Genomic DNA, 13,897 nt, shown 5'->3' on the forward strand with positions numbered 1-13,897 from the left:
CGGGCACAGTCGCCATCGGCGTCTCCACCGCGCCTGCCGCTGTGCTGCGGAGGGGCACGCAGCCGCAGCCGCCACCACCGCCCCCACGTCCTCCGCTTTAGGCCCCATCCCCGCCCCCCCAGGCCCCGCGGCCCAGCAGCCAGAGCAGCCGCAGCTGACGCGCAGGCGCCGAGCCGTGTCAAGGCCGCCGCGCGTGCGAGGAGCGCAGCCAATGGGGAGGGGGGAGCCGCGGCAGCGGCGCCAATCCGGGGAGCCGGAGTGGGCGGGGCGCCATTCAAACGCGGCGGTGGCGGAGGCGCGAGGAGGCTCCTCTGGGGTGGCGGCAAGTCGGTGCCCGTCTCGTCCGTCGCTGTGAGTACAGCCCCGAGCAGCTGCTGGAGCGGCCCGGTCGCGGCCCGCGTTTCCCGGCCGTGCGAGAGGCCCGAGCCGGTCTCCTCTGGCCTTGGCGTCGCCTTTCGCGCTTGTTTCAACCGTCCTCGGCGGGCGAGATCGTGGTGTCGGCTGGGCTTGCCCTGGGCCGCCGTGCCAGCTCCCGCGGTGCAGAACCGGTTCCGTTAGCCAGGCCGCAGCTCCACGGGCCGTTTCGGCCGCGACTCTCGGTGGCGAGCACAGGGAATGGCAGCCGCGAGAGCGAAGCCCTGCCGAGCAGCGTGAGCGGCCTGGATGCGCTACAGGGGCCCGGCCCGGTTACCGCGACCGGCCTGGCTGAGGCGCCTGGGGCGCCAGCTGCCTGCAGTCTTGCCGCGGGCTCAGATGAACTGGAGCACCGCGCTGTATTGTGCAATGCCAGTTTGACAACAGATAAACGTAACCCTGGGACGGTAGCTACTCCCTTCTGGGCGTTTCACCCGAGTAATACGTTCTAGCATAAATTAATCAACAGTAGTTAGCAGTTTATCGAAAGGAAGCTGGATAAGCTGTGAGCTAGTAAGAGAACTGACTGGTTGCCCCATTACTAGTATTTCCTTGCTGCCACATGCAGGAGTGCATTGAAGGTGTTAATATCCCAAACACCTTCAGGATTACAAGATTTCAATAAGCCTTACTGCTTTCTAACACAAATAAGGGCACGTGTGAGAGATGGAGACAATTTGGGAGATGAGAGATAGTAAGGAATATCAATAGGCTTTCCTAGTACGTGGTACAATGATGGTAGAGACCTCCCAGCTTTTTTTGTTAACAGTAATCTGCAATGAAGTATTGGCAAAATTAATTCACTCTCAATTCAGATTGCTAAAATACATTTGCATTTCAATTGCTTTTTAGAAGTAAATCGCTAGCGGTATCCTAGCTTGATAACTAGTGAAAATGAAGAATTTAAACTATATATGTATATGTTTAAATTGTCATATATCATATAGATAATAGGCATTTTAGTCTTTCCCAGCAATGTCTTCTGCCAGTAACAATCCTGTCTGTTTCAGGACTTATGTATCCACAATCATAATTGTGACTTAAGTGTGAGCCTTCAGCTAGCAACTCAGGCAGGAGACAATAGCAGCTATGTAAACTTGTCTGGCAGTGGAAGGCTGCTTTGATTAATGAAGGCAAAAATTTGGGATATGAGACCTTAGTCTGAGACACCAACAAGAAATTTGCAGTTACAGAGCATTCTATGTCACAAGCTTGAGTCTCACAGCTTACCAGGTCTGATGTCCAGTGCTGGAAATGCAGTATAAGACTTCTTCATGGACATGCACAGACCTAAATAGCTGTATAAATGAATGCTGTTCTCCTTCAAGCCTCCAAGTCGAAGTTGGCTCAGCTCTGAATTTGTTGTTTCAGGCAAATGTAACTGAATATATTGTACAACAATTTCCATTTCTCCTTTTTCACACTGCTCTGTAGCTTCCTCTGTCTAATTCTTACTCTCATTCTGATTGTTTTAGAAGTAAGGTTGACTGGAACTGGAACAAGATGGTATCTGTGCTCCAAAATGTCAAGGCAACAATGGCCTGGCGGAAACACCGGCTCCTAGCTGACTTTGATGAGAATGAGAGCCCTGTACCCGACAAATTCAAGAGAAGGGCTTCTTTGAGTTGTCTCAATACCATCCGCATGTCTCTAAGGAAGCGAGTACCATTAAAGCAAGTAGAGCTGAATTTTCATAAGGCCTCAACTTGGGAAAGTCTGGAAGCAAGACAGAAGTGCCAAACTCTCCACAGTATTAAAAGAACAGCAAAAAATGCTTTTGGAACAATGTCCCAGGTACTTTGCCTTTGCAGTGGAGTGTGCATAGAGTTTAGTTTTTGCTTCAACTTCAGTGCTAAGATTTCTGGATTCTGTACAGAATACTGTATTCCAGAGAGTCTATCCCATTCACTTGCACGCCGTAATGGTTGTCTCATAGCTACTAACTAGTAAAATCTTTAATATCCTTGCTAGATAGGCAAATTATGGATCTGGCAGAACAGGGAGGAAGGTGAAAATAAGAAAAATGAGATGTAGTTTCATCAAAACTTTTATTACTAAATAAATGTTTTTCTCCTACTGTATTTCATCATGTATGGCAGAGCAGCCTTCACAAGGAGGAAGGTGGGTAGAGACTGCCATTGCTTGCAAAGAATTGTTTCTGAGAAATGTATAGTGCTTTGGATTATGGGGTTTTTTTTTTTACTCCTTTTCCTGTACCCATACTATTTATTAGCATGTTCTTCATTATAGTCAATCTAAATTTGGACTGACAAAAAAAGCTAGATGGTAGCTAGCAAATTCAAGCTTGCACTTCCCTTTGGTGGACACCTCTGACTTTAACCGCATCAGTTGTATGTTAGGGAGCCTGGCTTTTTCCTGCATAAGAGCAGCAGGAGCTCTGTTCCAATGCCTGCTGAAGTCCTTGACAAATTCCAAGGATTGGGGGAGCAAATGATTCCTCCAATGCAAATGGGTACAGAGGGTTGAGAAGCATTCATACTAGACTACACCTGATATGAGAATGAAAGCTAGGGATTCAGCTCAAATGCTCCTTGTTTTTCTGGTTCCAAACTTTAGGCTGATTGAGTTCATTTACCATAACATGTCTGTCTAATGCTCTTTCAGAAAATACAGAAGTCTTGCCAAAGCCCAGTACACTCAATGGTGACCTTTCCAGGTGAATCCATCAGCAGAAGCTGTGCAACCAGTTCTACCAAGCAAAGAAGTGCTACACCTCGAACCCCTTGCCATAAGAAGAGTGTTACTCCAGCAGCCAGTTCCAAAGGCACCCCGAGATCCAGCAAAAGAGCCTTGCTTGGGCCAACAAGGGTGTCAGAACATAGAGAATGGAAGGGTTTGAGTGTTACTCCAGCAGCCAGTTCCAAAGGCACCCCAAGATCCAGCAAAAGAGCCTTGCTTGGGCCAACAAGGGTGTCAGAACATAGAGAATGGAAGGGTTTCTCATCCTGGCTTGGTAAAGACACTGTCTCTCTCCGGAGATCAAGAAGAGCAGCAGCACTGAAGAGCCCTTATTCATCACTTGCTCCTGCCAGCAGAAAGATGTAAGCCATGTTCTTTTGTAAACTTTATTCCTTTTTTTAATTATTATTACTGTGATTAGGGTATCTTTGTAAGGTGAAAGGCAAGATATGAAGGTTGATATCCTATTCCCCTGAAAGGGTGTGCTGTTTAAATAGATAAGAAAGTAGTTACAGGTCTCTGTATAGACAGGGACTGAGCACTGCATAAAGCTGAAACATGAAACTTAATTTTGTGTGTGACAAGAACTTTTTAAAAATCACTCTCCCACTGGGTAAGGTTACACCATGTTTCTCAGCACCAGTCCCTGTCTGACACTAGAGGCATACCTGAGTTCCTTGCTGATGCCTTTCTGGTAAAGAAAAATGCTTTCAATGCATCTCACTCCTGCTTAGCTCTAACTTTTCCAAAGTTGCTATTTGTATTGCAGATACCTGGAATAGCTCCATTTATGTTGAGCTCTTTACAGAGAGTAAGAGAGATTCTTGCCTCAAAGATTTAACACAAGTTAGATAAAGGGTTGTGAGCTAGGGAAATACTTCATAATGCACACATAGGTTTTTGTTTTGGTCAAAGTCACATGAGAAATGTCAAAGCTAGAAGCTGAATCCAAGCCTCATGAATCTGAACCCAGTGTTTGACTTGGAAGATAGCTGTCTTGGGGATGAATGGAGATGTGAAGCACTTGGTCAGTGGAATTAAGAGCATGATTGCTACAGCCCTAAACTTCTCTGGGTAAAGTCTGGAGGTAACCAGAGTTGTTACTGCAGGGATACAGACTTGGGTTGTGTCACCTAGTCAGTCTGTTCTGTTTGATGTTTAGTAATGACTGTTCTGTTTGCAGAGAGTTTGACTGCCAGTTGGAGCTGGTCTCTTCAGGGATTTGCCAATTGAAGCATATCTCCCAGGCATTTGATGATGCCGTTGTGCAAGAGGAGAGGTAAATACCACTAACTGTCCCTCACCTTTTAGCAACAGGTTACCTCCTACTTGGACATTGCCAGTTGCAGGCTAAGTGATCCTTGTAACTCGGGATGAGGAAAAATTGCAGAACTTTCTCAGCTGTGATGCAGCAGAGCCCGCCTTTCTTCAAGATACCTGTGCAGATTAAATCTGCAGTTGGACTTGCAGCTTCTAAAACCTGTCAAATGCTCTCCTTGTCTTCAGGTTTCTTGCTGTGGAAGTCAGATTTTACCCAGCAAGAGCCTACCTTTGACCTTGTGTGAGAACAGTACCTCCCTACCTCTGTCTAAAAGCGGTGCCAGTCCAGGCTGGTGGGGTGGGGATGGAGGGGAGGAATCCCATTGCACTGACACTGTCATTGGTGTCTACACATTTGTAAGAAAATCCTTTTATTAGGGAACATTATGTTAACAAATAGTCCGTGGTACCGTAACTCAAAAATTTAGGGAATGCAGAAGCCTCTTATACAATACCTTGGTTAATCCATGAGGGGGTAGGCTGCTGTGTTTGAAAAGGTTATGTCATTCTGAATTAGACATATTAAGACAGTAAAAACTAAAGGTCAGAAATCTTGTCCCAGGGCAATTCCCTAAACCTCCTCCTCTCTTAGAACACTCAATGTCAAGCATTCAATAATTAAACGTCAAGCACCTAAAATCCTCTAGAGAGGACTTAGCATTAAGTACTTTTATCTACAAAGAGGTAAGGGCTTAAAATCCTACATCATTCCAAAAATTCAATTTTTACCAATGGGACCACTTCTAGATAACTATAGGTTAAATCCTGTATTAAGGTAATGATCATATCCATTGAAAGTTCACTAAATCTCACTCCTAATATTCTCCCATCTGTTAGTGATATGACAGTTTCTCTCATTCGTAACTGAAGATAGTATCAACCAGGTAAAGTAGTTGTTCACTTACCTTGTCTATACCTGCATGCATCTGTGGGGAGAAAAAAACCTGCTGTTTGGAGAGAGAAAGGCTTATTAACTCATGCCTTTTTAAAGTATTATTATGCAGAACCACAGGGTTCTTTCCTCATATTCACTGTGGATGTCTCTGCTATAGCAGATCATTGTGCAGTTGTAAAACTTCCCCTCTACATTGTGGATTAATGAAACCTTGTGGGTTCGCAATGAACTGTAAGTTGGGCTTCTATGCAAACAGCAGCTTTTCTCACTCCAGACCAGAAAATTACTGGTACTAATATCTTTGTCACTCGACCTCAGTTCTCACCGATTACTAATGAAGATCACAAAGCATGACAGAACAAACTATTACCCTGAGCTGTCTAATTTTACAGCCTTTCTTTTCCATCCCTAACATTGTCTTAACTGCTAAGACAATGCTATCACACCTGTATTGATGGCATTTTTAAACATGGCAATTGTACCTAAATGGGTGGGAACAGGAATTCTCTGCTGTAAGTTTCTAAACATCACTTCTAGTATCAATTCATTGAACCATTACCAGGTGAATGTCTCTATTACCTTCACTGAGGTCACTGTACTGTGACATTAATATCTCCACCCATTATGTTGGAAGTGTTCCTGTTGTTAAAGGGGAAGTTACATCCTGAATATTATGTCCTATTTTAGAAACAAAGATAGATGCAAGAAGTTGATTGCTGTAACATTTCGGGAAAAATGAGAGCAGTTTCAAATGCTTGACTGAAGCTTTAAACAGTGATGTGTACTGCTTCCACTAAGCAATTTGGTCCAGTTCTCCTACACGTGTAGACACGTACAATGTGCTCTGTCACTGGCTGGTTTGTAGCTTGCCTCCTGGAATAATTGTGAAAAACTTTTTTGGAGGTGCCCTTAACAGTCTTGCATATGACTCTGTTCTGGTATCCAATTGCTATAAGTTTTAGTGTTACAGCTCCCTTTTCATCTTTTCCATGATGAAACAAACCTTCATCTCAAACTGTTTCTGGTTGCCAGTGCCATGTATTATTCTAATGTTTTTCATTTTAATGAATTAGATTAAATCACAAGAAATGCTCCTGTTGCTAGTTAAAGTATTGCAGTACTTAACTGGTGTACTGCCACTTATGCTCACTGAAGGTAACAAAATACTTTCTTGCTAGTGTTTAGAACTGTTATACAGTGAAAGCGTACAGATCCCAGACCTCTTCCTTGCTCCCATCTAACAGTTTTCCAGCAATTTGCATGACAACCAGTTAATTAACCTTACTGACTTCATGCTGCTAATGGCAGTCTTGTTCTTCTTCTGCAGGCAACATGCAATATCAAACTACTACTACCTAATGGAACAAAACTTACAGTCTGTGTGTCGATCTCGGAAACTTTCTCAAGCTATTGCAAGGCGAGCAAAGAAACTCCATAGAGCACTTGGTACCTAGACAGAGACGGCTGTGTAACTATTCTTAGTTTATGAGCATATATAAAGGAGAGCTCTGTGTAGCACTTGAAAGCGTGCACTCTATATATTGAACAAGCCATTACATTTTATAATCTTTCGTGACAAAGCAGCTCAGGACTTCCCTTCCCTTGCTTTTTCTTTTCAAGTGAACAAGAGAATCAAAATTGTACTGCAGTGTATTATCTCCTGCTGAGATGAGTAACCATCGTGAATGTGACTTTCGTAAGGCAGTAACTACTTTGAAACTTACGTTGAACTGACCAGGAGGAATGGCCAGAGCAAGGGCATCATAGGTAGTAGTTGGATTTAGGCTGGTATCCAATTGCTGTGAGGTTTAACATGAGTACTTTGCATGCTAAAAGTACTGGTCCATTATTTTGAAAGCCTAACAATTTTCTTCTATATACGAACAACCCAAAAGTCAAGCATCATGTTTAACTGGAAGTTAACAAAACAGTAGTGGCTTGTTTGAGTTCTGACCACAACTGCCATTTTAAGGCAACAGGTTTCTGTGGTGTCACTTGTGCCACAAGAGAGGAGCCACATTAGGACTCTAATTCATGGCCTTAAGGGTTGCTATTAGATTAGCCTAACTAATAGCCTATCTTACCTTAAGTACTTGGGTTCCAGACAAATCAGAGCAACTTTGTCATTTCTTGCTGTTGCTTTAAATAGTCAAGTTAAACTTTGCTTTTGTACTACATCTGTCTTTTAGTTATACACAGAAATTGGTTACTACATTTAATGTAACCTCTTACAACTACTGTTATTAGCTAATATCATAGTGCAGGTATTTTATTTAATGAAGTATACTAAGCATTATATAATACCTGTTTCTAATTACTTTTTTAAAAATAACATTCATTTGACAAGCCTTTTTTTGTAGGGTGATTCAGTTTAGCAAAGTTTAGTCTTTCAAACTAAAGCAAAGATTTCTCAGGCTTCAAGAGTTCAACACCAGGGCTGTCTTCCATGGTAGCAGCTTTGTGCAGGCTTCTCAGATTACATTCACTCTAAGATGAACCTTCAAACAAAAGACTGATTTGGGAAACTTTGCTCTACTTGATAGTTTTTAAGATGCACATGTAATTTAGTAAAACTGGAACTACTAAAATTTTAGTGGTATTAAGTATAAACATGGAAAGAGTCATGTTCAATTCTGATTTATGTGTAAGTACTGATTTTAAACTTGCTCCTGATTTTTCTTTTTTCTTGTCAAACTAGACTGTTTTAAAATATTGAAACAGTTAATGAGGCCTGGAAACATGAAAACAGCCCTGACATCCACGCTCTCAGATGACTGAGAGCTTTAGCTTGTGTTATTTCTTGATGTAGTTTTTGTGTGTTTGGGGTGTTTCTTAACCACCTTTCTGTATGGAACAGTAGCTTAAAGTTATTCTTTGCATGTACTGAAACTACTTCTATAAAGCTTTCACAAAGATGGTGTCTCCTTACTGAAATATTTTCTTATATGACTTCTCAAAATGAAGGAGGGTTGGAGTTTTGTGAAAAGTCAACCTCCAATCTAGGTATTATTTTAGATAGATATATTAAACCTGTATTTATACTGTTTCCACTGGCTACTAGAACATGTACAATGATGATCTAATACTTCTCACATTACTGGTAAGAAAGATCAGCGACACTGTTTACTTAAAGCAAGGAAGGTTTTATTTAAGTGACTAATCTGTTACAAGATTTTAAAAACCAGCTCACATCAAAATCTATACCAGTTGTAGAAATCTTATTCCTTATTTCATATTAAGAAATTAATTATTGTACATTTTTGAATCTTTACAAGGCAGCCATAAGAAATATAAACATTTGTCACCAGATAGAACCTTCTCACTGGCAAGCAATATTTAAAAGTATGCACTTAATAAAACTATAGCCTGAAAGAACATGTTCAATTTCAAGTTTACAGAACCAAAGAATGGTTTGGGTTGGAAGGGACCTTATAGATCATCGACTTACTGTTTCCTTGTATGAATTCAGCTGTACGTGGACTGCCCCCTTCCCTCCCCCACAAACAGAAAAGTAAGTTATGCAGAAGGCTTGGGGTTCTGTGAGAGGACTGCCATTCTGGGCCCTATACCAGTCCTCCCAGAACAACCTTATCTTTAAAGCTTGCAATCTGTAAATTATGTTTCAACGCTGTAATCTCTGGCATACCATCCACACATCACAGCACATCACAGTAAACCTGCTGTGCTCCCCCCCCAAGTTCTGTATATCCTTACAAATGAGAAATGAACTGTCAAATCTGGTTCATGTTCTCCTGTTCCCCTACAATTATATCCAGTTTCAAAGGTAGCTTATTGAGATAAATACAAATAGAGGGTAAACTGTAATCTCCTTGCCTTGGGCTTGAACTAAAATGAGGGAAAGAAGAAATACCAACACCTCACTTCAATTCCAGAGGCCATGGCACAGGATTCTAGCTGTTCTAGGCCATTTCTTATTTCTGAAAAAAGAGCTCTTTTCATCCAGAAAAATGTATTATTACCTCCATTTTTTTATGGGGGACTAAATTTAGGATCATCTGTAGGAACCTATATTTACACTTGAGTGATGAAACATCATGGAAGTCAAATTACCTTGTTAAACCCACAATTTCTGCTGAAGCTATGAACATGGACCATGAGGAATCACTGCTCTTAGGGAAGCTGAGGAGGTAAGTTGGAAAGTTTGTGTTTATGGGAATTCTATCCTGTACCAGTTCCAGATGAGGATGGAAAGTGCCACTTTCTCCCCTGCATGCCTGAAATGAACACGTCAATGCAGAAATCTTGAGTTCAGATCCCACATTTCAAGCTCTAATCAGAAAAATGATGAAATTGCAGTGTACAATCTCTTCTCTCCATTATTAAGCCAATGAGTTTATTAAAAAGGTGCCCATACTCCAATCATCTAGTACTTTTATGATGTACACACCTTTCTGTGGCTTAGATGCAAGAGGGGGGAAAATCCTATTTGTTCAGTAACAATTCTTGCACTTACAAATTTTAGAAACAAAATTTCAGGTATTATTAAAAATGCTTATAGACAAGTTTTTAGCAAATTTAAGACAGGAAACAATACAGAAAGAAGGAAACATTTCTTTTTTTCCCTTCTAAATTTACTCCATGAAGTACATGATGATACTAGAGATCTGAGTGTTGGGGATTTGCTTAAATACACACATTAGTAGTGCCCTAGCCTAAAGACTAATGAATAAGTGAGACAACTTGTTTACTAATAATGGCAAACGGGCTATTTTGCAGAATGGTGGAGCTTCCAGATAGTGTCGTTGCTCTGCTCATTTTAACAGTAGATTAAGGTGTGTCTCTCTTTTTCTCTACTTTACAGATAGTTCCACTTCTACGTAACCAGTGAAAGTTTTAACTCTGTTTAGAAGTGACTTCCCTAGGTACTAGAGGAACAGGTGAAGTAAGCTGTAAGAATTAAGACTCTATTCTCATGTAAACAAATCAAAATGGCAGCTCTCATGAACCCCAATGAACAAGAAGAATTATCAATGCCAGGTCATTTTTACACCTAACAAAATTTTATGCTGAATACATATAAACCATGCCACAAAACTAAATAGGAGTACTTTGGTCAAGCAAGAATCTGTTCCAAGAGCACTAGTGTATGCAAACACTTAAAAAAAAAAGAAAAGAAGCTATTCAAAATAAGCAAATTTGGATCAACATCACTATTCAGGTCTGTGGAATATTCTGCACTCTATACAATGATATCTTTTTTCAAACTTACCTAACTAGACAACAAAGTTGAATAAACAGCCATTGTTGGTTTTTTTTTCTTTTTTTAAAGTATATTGGTTACAAATTTGCTTTGAAAGCAGAACCAAAACTTCACTTAAGGTGTCTTCCAGTAGCTATACACACATACACACACACAAAAAACCAAAACACCACAGTTGTGAAGGTGTGTTTTCACAATATCTGAGATAAATCTACCACTGCTATTAATCACAGCCATTTTTTTTACAGTAATTTAAAACTGGATCCATATCAACGGGGCAAAAAAAGTAAATGCTTCCAACTGTGGCCTACCTTGCACTGACTTGTACTGCTGCCTTAGCACCCACTGGACTAATAGTTTCATGTTTTACAGTTTCACTTACACTTCCTCCGTTCAGCAGGTTAAAAGAATGTGCTTTTCTGTAACAGACTGGAGGCACTAAAGGTGCTGAAACTACTGATGAGTCTAACCTGTGTTCCTTGGGCACCCACCATTCCCACCTGACTTCTCTGTCCCTTTCCCTTCTGTGTATGCTTTAACACTTCCATAGCCTATAAAGTTTAAGTGCTGACTGCACAGAGACTGCACCACTGAGGACTTGCAATCAGAGAATAAGACTGTAGGATCAAGCTTATCTTCAGCAACTGGCCTGCTTAGGAGGACTGATAATCCTTGTGTGAAAGCACAAGTAAAACTGAAATCCAATTGCAAACTGAATGCCCATGAACCACTGCATGCAGTTTCACGTGGACAAAGTGTATAACTAAAATTCTGACTAGAAGAAAACATTTTAAGAGAAAACACGATTGAAAAATTATGCTATAAAACTAGTGATTCATCAGGCAAACCTCAGGGATCACCCCAAACATAGCTGGGGGGAACAAAAAAATAGCTAGTGGTTCAACATGCATGAGGTCCCCAGCCATTGCCACAGAATATTTGTTCAACTGCCAGCCTATCTGTGAGATGTCCAAAATCACACTCATCTTGTTCATACTCTCAGCTCCAACACAAGTTGTTTTACCATTTTAGTGGCAACTGGCTAGTGCCTTCAAAACAAATGCATCTGGCATCTGATGTTTCAGAAGATCAGCTTCTAATTAACATGAAGCCTTAACCTCCAAGCTAATGCCTTTATCACTGTTTGCCAAAGTGCTCAGCTGGAGGCATGTGATCAGGACATAAACCATTCTATCCCTGAGCAGTGAGTAGTGTTGGAATTACACAAAGGCCATGTGAGCTCTGTAGGAAATGAAGTTAGGAAAAATATTTTCAGCTTGATTTCAATACCATGTGTAGAAACTTTGAAATTGTTACCACTCTAGATCATGCGCACACACACACACACAAGCATTTGTTTTACGACTATTAGCGCATAATATTCTTAAGAGAAGCCAGCACAGTGACTACTGTAAAGGTGACCCAGTTGTTAATAGAAATACACAAAATCAGAGTTTTCATGACATGGTACCCTGCAAAATGACATTGTGTCTGCAAGAGTAAAAGACAGACCTTAACAACCCAGGAGATTTCTCTAACCTTGTGCTCAGATGCTAGTTCCTTTAATACGGTCACAGAATTACACACAGATCCCTCTTTTGAAAGGAAGTAGGCCTTTCTACTACAGCAAGTTAAACCAAAAAATAGACTTTGGAGTCTCTTGGATGATAGAGGTAGATGGCTAAAGCAACATTAGCTTTGAACTTTGCAGCAGGAACAGTGATTACTGTCAGGAGACATGCTACACAACACCCAGTGCTTAAAAAGAACTTTGCAATCAATCAGTGTTGCTTTTAGGTCCCCTCAGCAAATTCAAAATTTGCCTAGTGAGTTCCTCCCTCACAACCCTTGGATTCCCATGCCTATTTATTAAAACCAACAAGCAGGAGCATGCTAACAGTGAACTGACTGGAGGGAGATGGAGTCTGGTATACCTGTGCAATCTCCTAGCTGCAGAGGACGGGAGAAGAAATGGACTGTGTGATTAGAATCGATACACACAGTGGGCCAAGACAGAATAATTCCTCCAAGTCTGTGGGTTAAAGAACTAGGTGTGGTACTACTGGGAAAGCATTCATAAACTTGAAGACTGCTTCAGTGTAGTCTGTGGATATCTTTCATTTAGCTTTTGCAGCTGGCTAACTTGGCAACAGAGCATAAAAACCCAGCCCCCCTGTAATGTAGTTACCTGCTCCCAGTTAGTGTGAGCTACCAAACTTTTAGTATCTTTCCTAAATCCTCAGCAAAGATTACGCCTTCCCTTAAAGGAAGCATTATAAAAACCAAATTACTGATGTGCCAGAGAATCTTCAGGAAGTTTGAAATGGTAACTGACAATCTTGCCAAGTAACGTCTAAGAAAATAAATCAAAGATCTCCAACTATAAGCTACTTTGCTGCCTTTTAAGGCAAAAGCCACATTACTATGCCCTTCTAAAAGCACACTGAAACTTTTGGGTGAATAGGGAGTATAGACTTAGGTTTACTTCTGCACTGTCCTAATAGATTTCCATTGCATTTCTTGTTTGCTTTACATGTCAGCTTTCAAAATCATTAACCAACAGACTTGTTGAGAGACTGTTTCTGGTCTAGCTAGACTAGGAAAACCTGAAGGTAAGGAGGAGGGGGAAGGAACAACACCCTCTCCACCCCAACTCCCTGAAATTAAAAACAAACAAACAAACCTGAAAAAGAAATCTCCTATTGACTTCAAGCTTTCTCAGTATCAATAGTCTGGTTTTAACTTTTTCTTTAAAAGTTTTTTATGTGCACTTGTAACTTCATTGCAGGTTTTAAAACATGCTTCAGTTCAGTTCAGTCATGAAAGTTCTCCTGGTGAATTCAGTGCAGTGGAAGTATCTGCAAACTGCCACTATGTTAAACTAACTACAACATTTTAGAAATACTACCACTTAGGGAAAATTTCACACGTTTTACTTCTAGTAAGTTCATTGAGAGATCCGAGAGAAATATTTGGCACCTGTAATTTGGCGTGTCCATTCTTTGAAGCTCAAATGCTGTAATTCTGAATGCTACAGGTTGTCTTAACACAGCAGTTGCTATAAAGCATCAGAAGGTAAACAATTTACCCATAGGAATTCCATTACTTTTTTTCTCCTCCAGTTTAAAGATTCTAGTTAGAATAATGAAAAAAGTGATTGCTCTGAAGTTTGCAGATCCCTTAGTAAAAGGGCTCCCTTTAGCTTACCATCTTAGGATCTGTCTCTCGGACTGAGATGGTCAGAGACATCTCCTTACTTGTAGTAGTCCACACATTTTGCACAGTCACCAAGTTCCACAAAACAATGTGATCTTTGTACAATTGCACATTAGTTTGTATACAGCAAC

At 41.0% G+C, this 13,897-nt stretch overlaps 1 protein-coding gene across 5 annotated transcripts; it reads left to right on the plus strand.

Moving 5' to 3' along the window:
• Positions 1 to 196: 196 nt before the first annotated feature.
• Positions 197 to 8,244, plus strand: PIMREG (PICALM interacting mitotic regulator). 5 transcript variants are annotated; one of them, XM_075517940.1, is made up of 7 exons: positions 197 to 330; positions 1,893 to 2,208; positions 3,040 to 3,224; positions 3,327 to 3,476; positions 4,298 to 4,393; positions 5,272 to 5,318; positions 6,657 to 6,795. In XM_075517940.1, the coding sequence occupies exons 1-6, from the start codon at positions 212 to 214 to the stop codon at positions 5,300 to 5,302; spliced, it is 897 nt and encodes a 298-aa protein (XP_075374055.1). In that variant the 5' UTR covers positions 197 to 211; the 3' UTR covers positions 5,303 to 5,318; positions 6,657 to 6,795. The 5 variants fall into 5 exon arrangements, with proteins under 5 accessions (XP_075374055.1, XP_075374054.1, XP_075374058.1 ...); XM_075517939.1 differs by lacking the exon at positions 5,272 to 5,318 and having other exon boundaries at positions 6,657 to 8,244; XM_075517943.1 differs by lacking the exon at positions 5,272 to 5,318 and having other exon boundaries at positions 226 to 326; positions 1,890 to 2,208; positions 6,657 to 8,244.
• The last annotated feature ends 5,653 nt before the right edge of the window (positions 8,245 to 13,897 follow it).

Source organism: Mycteria americana, chromosome 15, assembly GCF_035582795.1.
Source record: "Mycteria americana isolate JAX WOST 10 ecotype Jacksonville Zoo and Gardens chromosome 15, USCA_MyAme_1.0, whole genome shotgun sequence".
NCBI classification, from domain to species: Eukaryota; Metazoa; Chordata; class Aves; order Ciconiiformes; family Ciconiidae; genus Mycteria; species Mycteria americana.

Coding starts and splice junctions, on each gene's coding strand:
- PIMREG (XM_075517939.1), top strand. CDS start 212: ATGGGGAGGGGGGAGCCGCGGCAGCGGCGCCAATCCGGGGAGCCGGAG. Junction 2,209..3,039: donor CTTTTGGAACAATGTCCCAG/GTACTTTGCCTT, acceptor ATGCTCTTTCAG/AAAATACAGAAGTCTTGCCA. Junction 4,394..6,656: donor GCCGTTGTGCAAGAGGAGAG/GTAAATACCACT, acceptor CTTCTTCTGCAG/GCAACATGCAATATCAAACT.